This window comes from Girardinichthys multiradiatus, chromosome 5, assembly GCF_021462225.1.
Source record: "Girardinichthys multiradiatus isolate DD_20200921_A chromosome 5, DD_fGirMul_XY1, whole genome shotgun sequence".
NCBI classification, from domain to species: Eukaryota; Metazoa; Chordata; class Actinopteri; order Cyprinodontiformes; family Goodeidae; genus Girardinichthys; species Girardinichthys multiradiatus.
The window spans coordinates 31,311,537-31,332,537 of record NC_061798.1 but is presented as its reverse complement, the minus strand read 5'-3'; the positions used below and the strand labels follow the sequence as shown (position 1 = coordinate 31,332,537).

At 41.9% G+C, this 21,001-nt stretch overlaps 1 protein-coding gene across 1 annotated transcript; it reads right to left on the bottom strand.

Moving 5' to 3' along the window:
• Positions 1-3,395: 3,395 nt before the first annotated feature.
• Positions 3,396-20,751, bottom strand: LOC124868360 (zinc finger protein OZF-like). Its single transcript, XM_047365552.1, has 2 exons — positions 20,491-20,751; positions 3,396-5,898 (listed from the first exon to the last, which is right to left on the bottom strand). Exons 1-2 carry the CDS (start codon positions 20,630-20,632, stop codon positions 4,394-4,396), a joined length of 1,647 nt encoding a protein of 548 aa, XP_047221508.1. The 5' UTR covers positions 20,633-20,751; the 3' UTR covers positions 3,396-4,393.
• Between the last annotated feature and the right edge of the window lie 250 nt (positions 20,752-21,001).

The following is a 21,001-nucleotide window of genomic DNA, read 5'->3' as shown; positions in this document are numbered from 1 at the left end:
ACAGTTTTTTCCCATCTGCCACCAGCCTGGTTAACAAAGCCCGCAAACCACCATGACATTCTCCCTTTCCCCCACACCCCCCCTGTTTTTGCTGACAAGACACCTGTAACCTGTAACTCTATGCGTTACATTAACGTTCAGCATGGACTCCTGCTTTACTTGCACAATGATCACCTGCACTGTTGTATTGCTCTTGCATCTTATACTGCTCTATGTTTACTCTCACTCACTTAAAACTGTGCACATACAGGGGTTGGACAATGAAACTGAAACACCTGTCATTTTAGTGTGGGAGGTTTCATGGCTAAATTGGACCAGCCTGGTAGCCAGTCTTCATTGATTGCACATTGCACCAGTAAGAGCAGAGTGTGAAGGTTCAATTAGCAGGGTAAGAACACAGTTTTACTCAAAATATTGAAATGCACACAACATTATGGGTGACATACCAGAGTTCAAAAGAGGACAAATTGTTGGTGCACGTCTTGCTGGCACATCTGTGACCAAGACAACAAGTCTTTGTGATGTATCAAGAGCCACGGTATCCAGGGTAATGTCAGCATACCACCAAGAAGGAGGAACCACATCCAACAGGATTAACTGTGGACGCAAGAGGAAGCTGTCTGAAAGGGATGTTCGGGTGCTAACCCGGATTGTATCCAAAAAACATAAAACCACGGCTGCCCAAATCACGGCAGAATTAAATGTGCACCTCAACTCTCCTGTTTCCACCAGAACTGTCCGTCGGGAGCTCCACATGTCAATATACACGGCCGGGCTGCTATAGACAAATCTTTGGTCACTCATGCCAATGCCAAACGTCGGTTTCAATGGTGCACGGAGCGCAAATCTTGGGCCGTGGACAATGTGAAACATGTATTGTTCTCTGATGAGTCCACCTTTACTGTTTTCCCCACATTCGGGAAAGTTACGGTGTGGAGAAGCCCCAAAGAAGCGTATTACCCAGACTGTTGCATGCCCAGAGTGAAGCATGGGGTGGATCAGTGATGGTTTGGGCTGCCATATCATGGCATTCCCTTGGCCCAATACTTGTGCTAGATGGGCGCGTCACTGCCAAGGACTACCGAACCATTCTTGAAGACCATGTGCATCCAATGGTTCAAACATTGTATCCTGAAGGCGGTGCCGTGTATCAGGATGACAATGCACCAATACACACAGCAAGACTGGTGAAAGATTGGTTTGATGAACATGAAAGTGAAGTTGAACATCTCCCATGGCCTGCACAGTCACCAGATCTAAATATTATTGAGCCACTGTGGGGTGTTTTGGAGGAGCGAGTCAGGAAACGTTTTCCTCCACCAGTATCACGTAGTGACCTGGCCACTATCCTGCAAGAAGAATGGCTTAAAATCCCTCTGACCACTGTGCAGGACTTGTATATGTCATTCCCAAGACGAATTGACGTTGTATTGGCCGCAGAAGGAGGCCCTACACCATACTAATAAATTATTGTGGTCTAAAACCAGGTGTTTCAGTTTCATTGTCCAACCCCTGTATATTTATATTATATTGTAGATATGTTTATACTGTTTAATTTGTATTGTATTGCACCGACTACGCCAAAACAAATTCCTTGTATGTCCAAAAACGTACTTGGCAATAAAGCTTTTCTGATTCTGATTCTGATTCTGGACTGTACTCTCACCGATCCTTTTCACTCTGTACACCTCAGTCTTCCAGTACAAGACAGACTCCTGTCATCTGCAGACATACTCAGATGATTCTGCAGTCGTGGGGTGGATCAGAGATGGACAAGAAGCTGAGTACAGGAAGGTAGTGGACCACTTTGTGGCATGGTGTGGAAACAATCATCTCATTTTGAACGTGACTAAAACAAAGGAGATGATTGCAGAGTTTAAGAGAAACAGGAATAAGTCAAACACTATTTATCTCATGGGAGAAGAAGTGGAGGTGGTGGAGGAGTATAAATACCTCGGTGTTCACCTGGACAACAGACTAGAGTGGAGATGCAACTGTGAAGCCATCTACAAGAAGGGACAGAGCAGACTGTACTTCTTGAGGAAGTTTAGGTCCTTTGGTGTTTGCAGCAAGATGCTGCAGATCTTCTATAAGTCTGTTGTCAGTCAGAGGCTTCTTCAGATCTGCTGTAAGACGGAGCGCTACAGGAGATCCTTCCTGCCCACAGCCATCAGCATCTACAACGGCTCTTTGAAGAAACCTTCATAATGAGCTAGAACATTTAATTTCCCTTTGGGATTAATAAAGTATTTTTGAATTTGAATGATATCTTTGGTGTAAAGAGACACCTCTCGACAACCAGACAGGAGCATTATTGTTAAAACTGTGAGGTTTACAAAACAGCACGTGTGCTATCATGAAGGTCCCAACAAAGAATAGTATTTTAGCGAGTCATAATTCTTCAATAATAGGGAGAAGCAACAAGACGGCAGAGTACAAGCTCTGCAAGTGAAGTAGGGTGGAGCATGGGGCCGGTGGAGCACAGACCCCGCAGGCGAAGAAGCAAGCCTGCATTGTACAGGCCCGGCAGAAGCAGCAATATCGAACACCAGGCCAGCGGAGCACAGGCTCTGCAAAGGAGCAGGGCAGAACAAGCAACGCATTGTCTTATTATTTTATCATTAATTTTTAATTATCATCTGATCATTTTAATTATTCATTTTTATTCTCTTTAATTATTTGTGTTCGTTAATTATTTATTGCCTTATGGCCTTAATGCCACTGTAACGTACTTTTCCTATTGTGTCTTTTTCTTTTTTCTTGCTACTGAAATGTGCTATATAAATAAACTTGCCCTGCTTGCAGACAGGGCAGGGCGATGCGGCACAAAGCAACTGTCCAGTAAACAGAGCACAGGCCCCATGGAGTGCCAGCTAACAGCCAGAGAAGGAGACGCACCACGCGACAAACACAAGACGTTGGTAAACAGACAAGTAAAATATTTGTTTTCATTTAACTTCTACAGTCAGTGTGACCTTGATGACAATGTGTTCAGTGTTGGATTGTTGAGATCCAAATTATTCCATTGATGTTTCCAATCTGCCTGAGATTCAAGTGCTCCTAAATTGTACTGAACTGACATGTTTGTGTACCATTACACTCCTAACACATACAGATCAGAGGATTTTCCCAGGGGACATCATTCCCTGGTCCAAACTCCAACCTGAGACGTTTCTCTGATATAATTTACCTCTTATGTCTGCTGCTTAGATAATATTGATGTCTTTTGACGTTCTTTTAGTATAGTATTGAAGAATTTTAATTGAACAATTATTTTTGGACTGAGCTTTGTTATGGATTTACCAATGAATCCCTCAATACAAATTATAAATATGGACACTTAAAAAATACAATAGCTGTAAAATAAAATTAACACACAGAAGCACATCAGTCAATTAAAATATCAAGATGTTAATTTATTGAATGTATTCAATTTAAAAAGTAAGCTCAAATATCAAATTCAATTCAACTCTACTTTATTTATATAGCACAAGTTAACATATTTTACCCAGAAGCACCTTATAAGAAAAAGATTCAGTTTATATCTTGAAATATAAAATTAAATCAGTACAACATCCGATCACATAGAATAAATTTAATGACAGAAAAAAACAATTCAAACCTAGTTGTAACAATATGAAGCCAAATTTAGGATAAAATAGCAATTTGTAAAAAGTTATCCTTTTATGGAAGCTCAGCCAACAGCATAAAGGCATTGACTTCACTGCAGACCTCCATACTGAGCAAGCATCTGGTGAAAATGGAAAGAAAAACTGTTTCAACCGGAGTAAACTTCCAGCAGAACCCAGGTATGCATGAACACCCATCGGCTGTTACCGGTTGAGAGGACTGAAAGCTGACATGCAAAAAAAAAAACGAAAAAAAAAAAAAACCCTCCACCCTCTTTTTACCCTTGATTGGTTTAATTGAGGTTTAAAGACATCAATTTTTGCATAGCACTGGTGAGATCCTGGTAGTTCAAACAAGTTTTGGTATGGGCTTCAACCAGGCCGTTGCAGCTCACTGATTCCTTATTTTTCAAGCTAATCATTTTACATTTCCTGCTGTGTTTGGGATCATCATCCTGTTGATGATCCTCTTTGGTCCCAGCTTCAGCTGACTTTATCTTGACTCAAAGATACTCTGGCATACAGATGAGTTCAAGCACTATTTACATGCACTGGGAACAAACCTGCACTGCAACTCTGAACAATAGAAGACATACAGTGGATAAAACATACCTGGAAACCTGTACCTTTAATAAACAGGGTTTAAGATTAAAATACAAACAACTGACCATTAGAGAAATGCAGAAACCAACGAGACTGTTACCTTTAATGACAATGCGCATATATTTCACTTGCAAATGCTGCTGTGCAGTTTTAGATAGTATTCAAAGCTTAGCCATTTTCCCTTTAATATGGATTCTCATGTGCTTGTTTAAATAGCCCTGTATGCTAAATCTTTGTCCACAAAGACCACAACAGAAAGGTTTCTGCCCCGTGTGGATTCTCATATGTTTGTTTAAATAGCCCTTTGTGCTAAATCTTTGTCCACAAAAACCACAACAGAAATGTTTCTCTCCTGTGTGGATTGCCATATGTTCGTTTAAAGAGCCCTTTATACTAAATCGTTGTCCACAAAGATCACAACAGAAAGGTTTCTCTCCTGTGTGGATTCTCATATGTATATTTAAACTTCCTTTTTGGCTAAATAATTGCCCACAAAGATCACAACAGAAAGGTTTCTCTCCTGTGTGGATTCTCATGTGGGTATTTAAACGTGCTTTTACACTAAATTTTTCCCCACAAAGATTACAACAAAAAGGTTTATGTCCTGTGTGGATGCTCATGTGTGTGTTGAAATTTCCTTTTTCGCCAAATCTTTGTCCACAAAGATCACAACAAAAAGGCTTCTGTCCTGTGTGGATTATCATGTGTCTGTTTAAACTTCGTTTCTGGCTAAATCTTTGTCCACAAAAATCACAACAGAAAGGCTTCTGTCCTGTGTGGATTATCTCGTGTGTGTTTAAACTTGATTTTTGGGTAAATCTTTGTCCACAGATTTCACAGCAAAATGGTTTCAGTCCTGTGTGGATTATCATGTGTCTTTTTAAACTTCCTTTCCTGTTAAATCTCTGTCCACAAAGATCACAACAGAAAGGTTTCTCTCCGGTGTGGATTACTTTATGTTTGTTTAAACTGTTTTTTCCATTAAATGTTTTACCACAGTCTTCACAGCTAAACCTCCCTCCTTTCTGGTCTTTCCTTCGTGAGTCCACATTTTTCTTCTCTATAAAACATTTACTATCCAGAGAACTTGAAGACCCCATTTCTGAATCTGTCCCATGTTTCTGAAGAGAGGGATGGTGAACAAATTGTTCAGCAAACTCAGAGCAGCTATAAGGGTTGTTAATGTTTCCATCTAACCCAGTAGCTCTGCTCTCCTTCCAGTCATTGTCCATGTCCTTAGTTTTTTGACCAGATTCTGACAAGTGTTTCAGCGCAGATACAGGGTGCTTTATATCATTATCCTCTTCATCCGTCTCATTGTCTTCATACTCCGAGGAAATGGAACCATCTCCATGATCTTGTATCCTGATGGATTCTTCTCCATCGTTGTCTTCTAGAAGCTCTCTGCCTTCAATTTGGTCTTGATAAAGCTGTGAGAGTAGAGGCGACTGTTTACCATCCACACTCTTTATAGGAGTAGCAGTGACAGGAAACTTGATGCCATCAATCTCCTCCTTCCCATTGAGTTGCTCCTCTCCCCCCAGACTGGTGCCGACTTCTTCCTGTTCCTCCTTTATGTGTGGAGGCTTTGGATCATCCAGGTCATCACAAGGAGTGTGGTCTACAGGAGATTCTTCTTTAATCATCATCATCTTCTGCTCAACATCTGCAGGAAACATTAAAACATATTACGCATATTAGAGTATTGTGACTTCTGCCTGGATTGAGTTATTGTTTTTAATAAAGATATATTTAGGTGCTATGATTATATTTAATTCTTAACTTACACATTTTTTATTATCCTTTATTTTGCATTAATGTTTCTTATGTCTAATTATTTAGGTCAACACTTATCTCAGTTTTCTCATCTAGCATCCTTTTCCCTCTCAACTGTTTCCAATGTGATGCTAAATTTCTATTTTTCACTACTTTCTGTGCAAAATAGCCAGGTTTTGAAGCAGGTAAAATAAGCAATGAGCACGTCAACCTTCTCAGTTTAAAATTTTCTTATACAGACATTGACATAAAATTCACAGCAGGTGTAGCAACTATCAAATAATCTTTGAAAAAAAATCTAAATGCATAGAAAGTCAAACAACCAGATTAAATCTGTCAATATTTTGAACGCATTAACTGATGGCCTATATTAAAGGTTTCTTATTATCAACATTTTGCAGAGTGGTATGATTGGTAAAAGCAAATAGATCTTCAGACAAAGTCTTACTGTTGCAAAACATACTAATAGTAATGGTTACAACTGCATTTTGTAACTTTTGAATGCTCCAGTGAGCACTGATGAAACCATAATCGTGAAGTGGAAAGAACATTATTCCAGAATGAAACAGTTCCAGCTATCCCTCTTAACCTCTTAAACCCTAGGATTCTTTTAAAGAAATCTGCCTAAAATGACATGCCCAAAATGAATATACTGTATTCAAAGAACTTCAAAGTTTATTTGAGTGGTTCTGGTACCAAATTAAAGAGTCCAGAGAATATTCCATTTACTCTCACTCAGTAACACTTATGTTACTGAGTGAATGAATATGGAACACAGCAGTAAATGGAAATAATTTGCAGAACAAATGCACTTTGTGATGAACATATTCTTTTTGAAATGCAGGTATAATCTAAAACATCTAACAAACCAAAGTGCAGGATCTGGCAATTAGATGTACCGAAATCCATGCAAAAAAGTGAAGCACATACATCTTAAGAGTAGTAGTTGATTAAAGTCCAGAAGAACTTTCTAAATTAGCCATTTTGGCACCATGTGTGCCATTTGAAACCCCATGGTCAGAGCTCCAGCATTCCTATGTGTAGAGATAACCTACCAGGACAACCATTCCTGCAGCAATCCACTAATCAGGCCTGTATGGTAGAGTGGCCTGATGAAAACCACTCCTTGATAAAAAGGAACATGTCAACCAATCTGGAATTTTCCCAAAGGTACCTGAAGGACTCTTCGACCATGAGAAACAAAATGATCTGGTGTGATAAGACCAAAATTGAATTCTTAGTTTACATGGTGGTAGCAGCATCATGCTATAGTAATGTTTTTCAGCAGCAGGAACCAACAGACTAGTCAAGATAGTGTGACAGATGAATTAAGCAATGTACAGAGACATTCCAGATGAAAGCCTGCTCCACAGCGCTCGTGACCTCAGACTGTGTTGACGGTTTATTTTTCAGCTGGAAAACAACCCAAGGCACACAGCCACAAACTCAAAGGAGTGGTGTCAGAACCAACCAGTGAATGACCTGGAGTGGCCAAGCCAGAGTCCAGACTTTTCTGGACAGATCTCTAGACAGATCTGAAAATGGTTGTACACAGACATCTCTCAACCAATCTGATGGAGCTTGAGATTTACGACAAAGCAGAATGAGCAAAACTGAAAAAACATAGGTGTGCTAAAGCTTGTGGCATCATATTCAAAAAGACTTGAGGCTGTGGCTGTAATTGCTGCCAAAGGTGGATCAACAAAGTATTAAGCAAAGGCTGTGTGCAATTAAGTCCATGAAGCACTGTCACAGAGGCCATTGTCCTTGATGGTTCGTTGGAATGTACATCAACCGGCCAAGTTCTGAGCAGGTCCACAGATGTCCTCAGGGAAGGGAGAGGGCAGAGGGAGCAGAGCGTCATGTTTACATAACTTCCAGGAGAAGTTGAAGATAGCCAGCCATCAAGGCCGGTTTAGGCTGACTCTTAATTTTTTGTCAGCCTTGAGAGTCTTGCTGGTGCTTCTCAAAGGCGAATCCAAACAGCCAAATTCCTGGTCTTTATGCCAGATCCGAGCGAACAACTTTCTCCAAGATTTATCCCATGTCACCCCTGAGTCCAGGAACCGCAACCTGCCTGCGATCCTGTGTAAGGATCACATCCTGTCTGCGATTCAGCTCACGTAACATCTCAGTCTGAGTGTTGATCGCCCTGAAGATCCCATCACACATGCCAGGCAGCCTTACAATGGCCAGAACAGCTGCTGACATTCTCCGAATTTCTCAATATGCCAGGTAACCGCTGACTCCAAAAAGCAGAAATCCTGATATCAAACATCCAATTATATACATATCTTCCACATCCTCAACTGACATTATCGACAGACTCACAATCCTCCACTTCTGCCAGGAGTCCATCGTGTATCCGGAGAAAAATGTCCCGTCCGGGCAAGTGGGCTCTCCCGACCCCTGTCTTCTCGTCGAGAAAATTTGATCAATTGCATTGAGAGACCAGCTGACCAAATCCATATTTTGGAAGAATTTGGGAGATGTGCAAAAAGAGGCTCCAAAAAAGACAAGACACAGAGCTGAAGCAGGGCAGATATGGGAGGGGTGCGGGAGACAGAGAAAAAGCGTCCACCTCGGCCGAGAGCAGGAAAAGAGATTAATTTAATACCATTTGGATAAAGGCTGTGGAAATAACTGTGAAAAACGTGCAGCGGTGTGAATACTTTCAGGATGCAATGTACACTAAACATACAGGTGCTGGTCATAAAATTAGAATATCATGAAAACTTTTATTCTCGTACTCGTCGTCTTCCGCTTATCCGGGACCGGGTCGCGGGGGCAGCAGACTCAGCAGAGACGCCCAGACGTCCCTCTCTCCAGACACCTCCTCCAGCTCCTTCAGGGGGAGCCCAAGGCGTTCCCAGGCCAGCCGAGAGACATAGTCCCTCCAGCGTGTCCTGGGCCGTCCCCTGGGCCTCCTCCCGGTGGGACGTGCCTGGAACACCTCCCGAGGAAGGCGTCCAGGAGGCATCTGGTATAGATGCCCGAGCCACCTCAACTGGCTCCTCTCAATGTGGAGGAGCAGCGGCTCTACTCCGAGCTCCTCCCGGATGGCCGAGCTCCTCACCCTATCTCTAAGGGAGTGCCCGGCCACCCTACGGAGGAAGCTCATTTCAGCCGCTTGTATCCGTGATCTCGTTCTTTCGGTCATGACCCAAAGTTCATGGCCATAGGTGAGGGTAGGAACATAGACCGACCGGTAAATTGAGAGCTTTGCTTTTCGGCTCAGCTCTCTCTTCACCACAACGGACCGGCACAGCGGCCCAATTACTGTGGCATCCGCACCAATCCGTCTGTCGATCTCCCGCTCCATTCTTCCCTCACTCGTGAACAAGACCCCGAGATACTTAAACTCCTCCACTTGAGGCAGGAACTCCCTTCCAACCTGAAGAGGACAAGTCACCCTTTTCCGGTCGAGTACCATGGCCTCGGACTTGGAGGAGCTGATCCTCATCCCAGCCGCTTCACACTCGGCTGCAAACCGCCACATCGCATGCTGTAGGTCTTGGCTAGAGGGGGCCAGCAGGACCACGTCATCCGCAAAAAGAAGAGACAAAATCCACTGGTCCCCAAACCAGACCCCCTCCAGCCCTTGGCTGCGTCTAGAAATCCTGTCCATAAAAGTTATGAACAGGACCGGTGACAAAGGGCAATTTCAAAGTGTACATTATACATTTTGAATGGAATTACATTATACAAACTTGTACATTATATTCAATCATCTCACACAGACTGACATATTTCAATGTTTATTTCTTTTAATTTCAATTATTATAACTGACAACTATTAAAAACCCAAAATTCAGTATCTCAGAAAATTTGAATATTACTTAAGACCAATACAAAAAGAGGATTTTTAGAAATGTTGGCCAACTGAAAAGTATGAACATGAAAAGTATGAGCATGTACAGCACTCAATACTTAGTTGGCACTCCTTTTGCCTTGATTACTGCAGCAATGCAGCGTGGCATGGAGTCGATCAGTCTGTGGCACTGCTCAGGTGTTATGAGAGCCCAGGTTGCTCTGATAGTGGCCTTCAGCTCTTCTGAATTTTTGGGTCTGATGTATTGCATGTTCCTTTTCACAATACCCCATAGATTTTCTTTGGGGTTAAGGTCAGGCGAGTTTGCTGGCCAATTGAGAGCAGAGATAACATGGTCCTTCAACCAGGTACTGGTAGCTTTGGCGCTGTATGCAGGTGCGAAGTTCTGTTGGAAAAGGAAATCTGCATCTCCATAAAGTTGGTCAGCAGCAGGAAGCATGAAGAGCTCTAAAACTTCCTGGTACACAGTTGCTTTGTCCTTGGACCTCAGAAAACACAGTGGACCAACAGATCTGACCAGCAAATGACATGGCACCCCAAACCATCACTGCAACAATAACAGATAAAACAACAATTACTTAGAACATATTTAAATATTTACAATAACGAGCATCATGCCACTCCCTAAAGCAGTACTTTTTTGATGTGAGGCACAGAGGGACTTGGCACTTCCTGCAGTAAATAGGTGTCTTTCCTTGGAATGCCATCTTCCTGGTAGATCCTGCACTACTTCTGGGGTTGTGGGGCAACACCCCATAGTGCTCTGGTTTGCAGGTGAATGTTGTGGTGGTGGAGGCATTGCTGAGCTCTCAGCAAACTGCAGCATTTATGCAGCAAGCTGCTCTTTGAAACGCTTTGTGGTTTTATTGAGGCAGGATCGTTCCTCAACTTAAAGAGCTCCTTGTAGAGAATGAAACTGTTCACTATTGCAATGTCCACAAACTGGTAAAAAAAAAAAGCTCTTGCAACAGACACTGTAGTGGCCAATTAAAGCATCTGACATATCCACACCCCCATGTTTTGTTGTAGTCAAAAGCAGCACCAGGAACCGGAATACTTTTGGTCTGCCACACATCATTCTTTTTTACCCTGCATTTGACACTCTTTCCACTGAAGGCTGCATGGGCTGTAGAGGGCATGGTCACCTTACATGTTTCAATCCACCTGGCAAACAGAAGCTTCTCAGCCACTGTAAATCACCTCTCTCAGCTTTTTTGGCCAGGTCATTTCCATAGTTTTAAGAAAACCAATACGATTTTCTCCTATTGTGCAACAACAGCTGATGTTTCTGCCACTTAGATCATGGAAAAGTGTGGACTTGTGTAAAAATTGTCTACAAACTGTGTGTACCCACCACCAAGCAGAAAGAAAGGAAGGGGATCCATCACTGAAGAGTAACTCAGTCCTTACCTTGTTGTGGACACACTCTTGCCAGTGTAGACAAAAATAAATGCCAGGTATATCCTATGGAGGAGTCAGCCAGCACAAAAACCTTAAACCTACACTTTGTCAACTTGTCTTTTTGTTCTATGGCTGGAAGTGAGCCTGGCAGGCAGTCACTATCCGAGTGTACAGTGGATTGATCTTGAAGAGCCTTTCATAGTCTGCAGTGTTCCCCTGTCTCTTTTCCTCATCTTCTTCAGGGTTGCTGGGGTGCAGTGACCAGGAAATGACTTCAAAAAGATCCCGGTGTCATCTTATCACCGGCAAAGTAGAAGTTATATGGCCACATCTTTCTCTAGTTGTCTCCACTGTTCTATTTAGTTGATTTACCCGTTATTTTACACAAAATCAATAACAAAGGCTTAGCAAAATGGATTACATACCTTTCTGATGATGGGATTTCATAATCCAGATCACTGCTATTCCTATCTAGATACACTAAATCCTCCTCATCAGAGGAAGAGTTGACAAGACACAGATTGGCTGCAGTAACCTAGTAACACGTTTTCAGTTGCACCGAGCATTTTCCCAGCAGCCCATTTTTAATCTTGGTGATTGACACTTCTATCGAACCGTCTGAGCCCATAGAATTTGGGGGTATTTACAAAAGTCACTTATCCAACAGCATTCGCCAGTCACAGCGAGGGAAATGCATTTTCTGTAAAGTGGGGGGAATGTAGCGTCGCAGTTTCACAACAGTATCCAGGAGACAAAAACAGACTAAACAAGTCAGGAATCACGTCGGTGTGACGCAGGGACAATGGATTAAAGGAGCCGAGTGGAAAAATATACTTTAACACACATTATGACGGACCAGCACAGTGCCCCAATTACTGCGGCGACTGCACTGATCCGTCTATCGATCTCCCGCTCCATTCTTCCCTCACTCCTGAACAAGACCCCGAGATACTTAAACTCCTCCACTTGAGGCAGGAACTCCCCTCCAACCTGAAGAGGACAAGTCACCCTTTTCCGGTCGAGAACAATGGCCTCGGACTTGGAGGAGCTGATCCTCATCCCAGCCGCTTCACACTCGGCTGCAAACCGGCCCAGCGCATGCTGTAGGTCTTGGCTAGAGGGGGCCAGCAGGACCACGTCATCCGCAAAAAGAAGAGACGAGATCCTCTGGTCCCCAAACCAGACCCCTCCGGCCCTTGGCTGCGCCTAGAAATCCTGTCCATAAAAGTTATGAACAGCACCAGTGACAATGGGCAGCCCAGCCGGAGTCCAACATGCACCGGGAACAGGTCCGATTTAGTGCCGGCAATGCAGACCAAACTCCTGCACCGCTTGTACAGAGACCGGATGGCCCCTATTAAAGGGCCCCCGATTCCATACTCCTGGAACACCCCCCACAGAGCATTACGAGGGACACAGTCGAATGCTGTCCACAAAACACATGTGGACCGGTTGGGCAAACTTCCATGAACCCTCGAGTACCCTGTAGAGGGTATAGAGCTGGTCCAATGTTCCACGGCCGGGACGAAAACCACAGGGAGGCTGAGGAGTGTGATCCCCCTGTAGTTGGAACACACCCTCCGGTTACCCTTCTTATGAAGGGGGACCACCACCCCAGTCTGCCAGTCCAGAGGCACTGTCCCCGACCGCCACGCAATGTTGAAGAGGCGTGTCAACCATGATAGCCCCACAACATCCAGAGACTTGAGGTACTCAGGGCGGATCTCATCCACCCCTGAAGCCCTGCACCTGCAGAGCCGGTGTCCACCACCGGGTTCGGGGATTGCCGCCGTGACAGCACCGTAGACCTTACGGCCGCAGCTAAGGGCAGCAGCATCGACAATAGATGCGGAGAACATGGTCCACTCGGACTCTATGTCTCCAACATCCCCCGGAATCTGGTCAAAGCTCTCCCGGAGGTGGGAGTTGAATACATCCCTGGCCAAGGGCTCCGCCAGATGTTCCCAGCAGACCCTCACTATGTGATTGGGCCTGCCAAGTCTTAACATATTTATTTATCAATATGTAAATTTAATTAATATATATCAAAACAATCCAGCTGTTTGTATTGTAACATTTCAGTTGTTTCAAACATTTCTTCAACATTAAAACCCTTAACTGACTACGCAGTGTAATCCACAAATTAAAACCCGGCCATGCCGCTGGCAGCAGACGACGAGTCGCTAACGAATGCTGGCATGCTAACGGTGCTGAATGCAGTTGTAGCCATAGATCTCAGGCTGACCAAACTTGTCTCTTCATCCTTGACAAAAATCTTGTGCTTAACCAGGTCGGTGTGTGTATATACACTGACCTGTCACCAGTTGAGCCAAGTCTGTTCCCAAAAGCGTCAATAGCGGTCAGTTAATATCGTACACACACTCAGAAGAATTTATAAATGGGCCCATGGTTTCCTCTGACTGCCGCCTGTTTAAGCTGTCTACATATTTAACAGAACATTCTTACGGGAAAAAAAAAACACTGAAGTGTTTTATATCTTCTACCTACTGTATTTATACATTATGTTTATATCTATCTTTTTTCTTACCTTTAATTGTCTCTCCATCTTTCTGTCTCTTTATCACATCTTTTATCTGTTTTTCTCTTTCCATCTTTCTTTCTTTCTTTCTTTTCTCTATCGATCATGTATGTATTTAATTACCAAGCTCCGTCTTATAGAGCCAGGGGGCTAATTTCACCTCCGACAGCCAAGCCAGGTCAAAAACTTTTATTCATTGGTGACTGGACTTTAGCTGCATGTCAGGGGCAGGGCATGAAACACTTGGGCTATTTTGTGTACTTCTACCTTCGCCAAATGTACCAGGAGTAGGAGAGTTAGCCCTGCTGCTGGCAGGACAGGAAGTGCTGCCATCAAAACTAAATTTGGCTCTTTTTAAAACCGCAGATATTCTTGCCTGCTTTCTAGGTTTTAGCTGCATGTTTTTCTGTCCGCTGTTTGTTTAGCTTGTCTGTCAGCGTCAGCGTTGGTGAGACAGAGTATTAAGAGTGTGTTTTCATCCAGCTTTTGTCAAGTTTAGCCATAGAAAGTAGCAACGACGCAGGGACATAAATTCTTTACGTGATCTATTAAGACGAAGGACATTAACTGTTAAACATACTATTACTGCATGCCGTGGTCCTCTTAGGGGGGTGAGCGTTCTGGTTGATGGGGCGGGGCGAATCGGTACTCGGTAGTACCGAAAGAATTCGGTCAGTACCTATAAAAGTACCGAATTCAGTACCCATCCCTAGTCTTGACCACCACGCGCAGCACAACCCACAATTAAAAACATTTTCCCCATAGTTAAATTGAATGGTTTGGATGATTCACTGATCACGCTAAAACAATGAAAAACGGGCTGCAGCAGCAACCCAAGATGACGATCATGAATTGCGTCATTTGAAAACCCCCCATTGAGTCGATGTCCCAATATTTGTGGGCCTGACTATGTGGTGAATAACCGCAAAAAAACCGTAAATAAAACGGAATATTTTTCAACGGAAATTTGTGACATTTTAAGTTATTGTTGGCATTGATTATTAACTACTTTGCCATGGTTCTGTAAGACAAATGTTTTAATGCAGGGCTGATGATCAGAGTACTTACAATTTTCCATGTACATAAAAAAAAAAAATACACATTTCCTTAAGGTGTAAGGCTAGTCTGCCTTATATTTCCTGAATCAGTTGGATTTATAAAGAGTGAAAATCTAAAGAGACATTATCAAGCCAAGCATAAGAACTTCAACCAAAGCTATCCGCCTGGGTCTGACTGTAGGACAAGGAGAATGAATGAACTCAGGGAACAGCATGAGCTGATATCACAGTCTCTTACAGCACTACAGCGAGCTTAAATGCTCACTACGAGTACAGTGGATTTTAGGAAAAACACGAAAAGCCTTTCACAGACTGGGAAATGATCACAGACCGCATGAAAGCTGTGGCAGAAACACTTTAAGATGGAAAAGAACGGCAAAAACTTAAAGACAAGGTTAAGCAAATTGCCATGTCTGCCACAAGCACAAGAAGGAGAGCAGAAATATTATACCAAGATGTACAGACCCAGTTCGACTGAGCCATTCAAAGTGTGTTTGATATTGGTACTTAAATTGGATTGCACTTTTCTGTTCAGCAATTGATTTCATGGGCATATGAATAAGTAATCCTTAGTTAAAACAAGATCTTTAGTGTTAAATAAAAATAAAAGAAAATATTTGTGTCAATTAATTAAAAAAGTTCAGACCCGAAAGAGTTTGGATAATGGAGGTAGTGGACCTCCTGCTATTTTAGTTAGGAACCCCTGTTCTAAATAATAATAATAATGATTTGCTAAAAATGTTAAGTGGGTTTTACTGTGAAAAATCAAAACTTTTTTCCAGCTCTGATTTTATGTTTTTTGCGTGATTTGAGGTCCAATATGCAATTACAGTATGGTAAATTACAGTATATCCAAATACAAAAGATAAGCGTAAATTTACACAGCTGAGGTTGTGCTGAAAAAAAACAAACAAACAAACAAGGCACTAGTAATGGTGTGTATTGGAAAATATAAAAAGGTAAAATCAAAATTAGGCAAAAATGACCATATAAACCCTGGACCCCAGAGGGTTAAAAGCCTTATTTTCTTCGGACAGATGAACAATACATTCTTTAAACAACCTCTCTCTTTATGTACATAACATTTTAGCTACATTAACACAAAGTCATTTTTAGAACTTATTTGACATGGAAAAACATCGTTTCTACCCAAACTGGTATCAGTTGCCAGGCCCAACAGATAGTTCCCACATGTAACACGTCTTACATCCAGGTGCTCTGCTGCCATTGTGATTGTACAATAAACCCAGAAGCAGCTTTCCACTTCGCATGTAAGAAAACCACGACGGCTGAGTATTTGTGGGTTCAAGGGTGTAAAAACAAAAGCGATAAAACAGTAAAGAGAGGTTTTCATTACATACCCAGAATCAGAAAAAGTGAAGTTGAGCAAACTTTGCAACTAAGCATCCTGCGTCGACGAGTGTGACTGGCTAATATCCAGAGGAAACACAAGCCATCATATACAGCGCGGATTTGCTCTTAACACTTTGAGTCGTAGGGACATTTTCAAAGTTTCAAACAAGAACGAAACTGTGAGGCTGTCAGTCAGTCAATAGTGTATTAAACTGGTTGCTGTAAAATATGAATTTTGTAGGCAATGTTGCAGACTTGTAAGACAGATCCAACCCAGATTGGGCCTCTACCTTGATGCTGACCGACACAGCAACTCCCTCTGACTGACTGCAAAAGCAAACTCTATGAAATTAACTTGAAAAGGTACAGGCTTTGTCCATGACATTATGTATCTGCAATCAGATTATGTAGTAATATGATGAACATACAGAAAAAAGCTGTTGTTTTGTGATAGTAATGATTAATATTGAATTAATAATATGGCGTCAAATTCAAGCCAAAACCCGATAGGAGCAATAAAGAAGATCACGAGCAGCTCCTTTTAATTCCAGGAGGGCGTGGATTACGTTCCATGCGCGCATTGGAATTCCCACGCGCGCACAATCCAATGACCACGAGCGCTACTCTATGCTGCAGGCACAAAAGTCAACAAAGGGGCGCCAGAGATGCTCCTTTCTGTGCTCTCGGTGTATCAATCTGCTCGCGCATGGATTACTCCTGCGCGCTCGTGTGAAACATTTGGCTGTTTAGAAAAAAAAAGACATTTACCTGCCTATGATTGGCCACTTTTCCACTATCCCCGCCCTGTGACCCCTGTTGCTAACCGTGACCAGCTAATGCAGCTGAGATGAAAACTTTTTTCAGGAAATCGGAGTTTGGTGAGTAAGGGCTTTATGAATTTTATCATAGAACATTATGCATGTTTCATAGTTGCATCGGATTATGCATGTATTTATTCACAATTCACAATATTACTTGGTCTGGAAAAAGACAGGTTAAAACGTTCAGTAGCTAATAGGTTAAGCTAACATTTAGCTGCCTTCTGCGAAGGGAATCAGCAGGGGATACAAGGGCTATAACCACCCAAAACTCCAGTTGATATTGAGTGACAAAAACTGAAATTATACAAATGATTTCCTGAAAAACGTTTTCATCTCAGCTGCATTAGCTGGTCACGGTTAGCAACAGGGGTCACGGGGCGGGGATAGCGGAAAAGTGGCCAATCATAGGCAGCCAAATGTTTCACACGAGCACGCAGGAGTAATCCACGCGCGAGCAGATTGATACACCGAGAGCACAGAAAGGAGCATCTCTGGCGCCCCTTTGTTGACTTTTGTGCCTGCAGCATAGATTAGCGCTCGTGGTCATTGGATTGTGCGCGCGTGGGACTTCCAATACGCGCATGGAACATAATCCACACCCTCCTGGAATTAAAATGAGCTGCTCGTGATCTTCTTTATTGCTCCTATAGGGTTTTGGCATGAATTTGACGCCATATAAACTATATTCATTATAATTAATAAAACATCAAAATAAAATGCTGATCACTCAGATTCACAATGGTGTAATGCATTATTTCACATATTTCATCCATTCATTGTTATTGTGCTTTAATATCTGCATTATTCCTGTTTCGCTATTGATAATAGCATTATGCACTCTTCCTCCTTGTTACAACCAGGGTGAGTACTTTCGGTCCGGTGTGACAGATTAACTGGTGGCAAGATTAACTGGTTGAAACCTATGCGCACCGCAGATGTTTCTAAAGAGTAGGTGGCTGTGTTGATGCCTGATGAAAATATTGCCAACGTAACCAAACTGTTCGCAAAAAGTTAATCAGACATCATATCTGACGAGTAAATTTCTTTTTTCGCAAGCTACAACGACGTGGCAAAGAACTAATATCCACAGAAAAGCATTCAGAACAGCGTTGTTCACAAGACCAGATTGACTTGTGACACATCTCCCTCATATATAAGCATACGAAAATCAAACTGCTGGGATGCATCTGTAGCAGTAATGGTAACTGAAAGTGGACATTCTCTTCGTTTAGTGACAAACGTACTTGTGAATAAACATAAAAAAAATCAGTTTCACAATGGAGTGTCTTTCCTCTTGCTTACCATATGCTGTAAAGCGAAACAGACATCTTTGAGCAACAAGTCCTTCCATTATGTAAATTTCTGAATGCAAATATAAACCCATGTATTATTCAAGACGTACCGCTTATATTTGCACTCAAGTGCAAATATGACAACCATGGAACTAATTCAGACACTGAGTTCTGCATGACTCCTGCAGGGACAACCCAGTTACACATCATGCAACAATTAGGACGTGGAAATACGGTTTCATGGCGCCTCTTTCAATCGCAACTGAGCTGTGAATATACCTAGATTCTTTACCATATCTGCAGTTCGTGAATTATGTTGACATTTCTGCTGAGAATAACAGTGGAACTGTATTTAGCAGATCCGACCAAGATTAACTAGTGACAGTCGGGGTCCACAAGCAGATGTTTGTAAACTTTAGGTGGCCAGGTTGTTGCCTGTTCAAAACCCTGCTAACGTCACAAATGGTTCGGTAAATTTTTAATCATGCAAACAAAGCCTTGCTTATGTAAGGGGGCCCCCGCAATTGTGCCTTCACACTATTAAAGACCTCTTGCTGCAGACTCATAGAAATTAGAAGGCTGCGCGATTTATACATATGATTACTTACGTTACTGTCAGTTTCACTGCAAGGATGTGTGGTGTGGTACTCTGCTTTTATTTAAAGCATGAGAATAAGGTATAACCGTCACTGGCAAGCCTATTAAATATGTCAAACGTTGACAGCAAGTGTTTTTCTTTTCCATAAAATAAATTTCCAAAAAGATATTATACAGATTTGAACAGGTGCCAGAGCATCAACTACCAGTTGAAGAGACGCCAACTTGACACCACTAGACTATCATGGCGCATACTCAACAACCATCCCTGCCTCTTATCAGTACGATATTAACTGACAGCTATTGACGCTTTCGAGAACAGACTTAGATCAACTGGTGACAGTCAGTTTGAAATAGTTACGAGAACATTTTTGACGTAATTTGGATGAAAAAGGGTATATTTTTTTCCCCGGTGTCTCTTACGACGGAGTTTTAGGGTGACTTGATGAAAAGAATAAAGACGAACTTTGTTTTAAGTAAAAGGACGAGAACAAAATATCAATAGTTGAAGATGAAACTGGCACAAAACCTAAGGTAGCAATGTCTGCTGTAAATGAGTTAGGAACTTTGGTATTAAAGAAATTATTTTTACCTAATCCTGTGGAAACACTTTAATCAGCAAAGGAGCTATCCCGACATATCACTGACTGTGAACAAAGCAGTTTAAGCTTCTCATCCTTTCTTCAAACTATTCCCACTTTATTTTTCAAGTTTTTACAATTTCGAGTTGAAGTTGTTTTTCCTCACCATTTTCTTGTTATTAAATTCTAACTTTTCACTTTTCCTTGATTTTGTCACTCAGACACAGACACAAGCCTCTACAAATGTTGGTTTTTTAGTTTTCTAAGAGACCCCAAAACTCCGTCCTGTATGGTGAACTGTAACAAGTGACATAAACAGTGGTTTGAAAACAATCTTGATTTTTATTGCTATTGTTTCAGTCAGTATGTAATTTGAATATATCAATGAGGAAGAGATGAGAAATAAAAAACCCAATCGTTCTTTTAAAACCTTGTATTTTATTTGCCATGGTTTAACACTTATATTGGCTTAAGTAGTACTTTGGGATCTTTTTATGGCATCTTGCGATCTATTTCGATCTTCCTTCGATGATTTTCAAGCTCTCAAACAACACATAAAACCAGTACAAGTTCTGTGTAATTTACAAGCTCTGTGTCAGCGGTTATGCAGATATTTCAAAAAAAGCAACATACAATATTAAAGCAATAAAAAGTCATTTTAATAAGTTATTCTTCAGATCTTTATGGATAACTTACGGAATCAGATAGTATTTTGCAAACATTTGTAGTTCTTTAAATTGAACTCGCATTGTTTATTTCCTGGTTCGGTAAAGAGGTCCTAAAAAGCCACACCCACAAAAACATCTGCCTCTCCCAGCTTCCGCCACAAAATAATCTCGCCACCGGTTAATCTATCACATCGGTTTTGCGAGAATCTATTTACACAATATGGCAGCGGACGCGGATGGGTTTTACTGAGTTAAGAGGCGTCTACAGCGTTTAAAAAGCGAATCCATTAATCACCTTAAAAATGTTCGTAGACTGCAGCTGACATGAAAACATACAAACCTAATCTGTGCAGCAGATCTTTGGGGTTGAAATCAGCCACCAGGATGTCGTGACGCAGCTCATATTCTTTGTCTTTTTTAGCCGTTTCGGAAATCTCTCCCTCTGCTGCACTCTGCCACCGTTTAAGCTGCTGTCTCCACATCTCTTTTGTTAGCTTTTCTTCAAATATTCCTTTAACAGTTACTGAACACTCGAAGCTCAGCTTTCATCCAATCTTGGTAAAACAAAGTTACACTGCTTCGTTCTTTCTCAGACGAAGAAGAAGCCCTTCTTCTTCTTCTGGTGTTTATTGGCCCTTGGGCAAAAGACTGAAGGTGCGCATTACCGCCACTTACTTACTGGTATGGAGTGTGGTTCATCAGAGATTAATATCTACATTGTATAATACATAATCAAATTCTATTAAATTATTTAATTCTTTTTAAAAATCGTATAATAATGTGTATATGTTTGCTCCACAAGTTCCTTTACAATAGCTATATTATACTAAACGTTTCTTTAATCCTTTCAA

What these genes read in the sequence shown, in the direction of transcription:
- LOC124868360 (XM_047365552.1), bottom strand. Translation starts at nt 20,632, where the DNA reads ATGTGGAGACAGCAGCTTAAACGGTGGCAGAGTGCAGCAGAGGGAGAG. An exon ending in AGATCTGCTGCACAGATTAG is followed by an intron (nt 5,899 to 20,490) that starts GTTTGTATGTTT and finishes TGTTTCCTGCAG; the next exon opens with ATGTTGAGCAGAAGATGATG.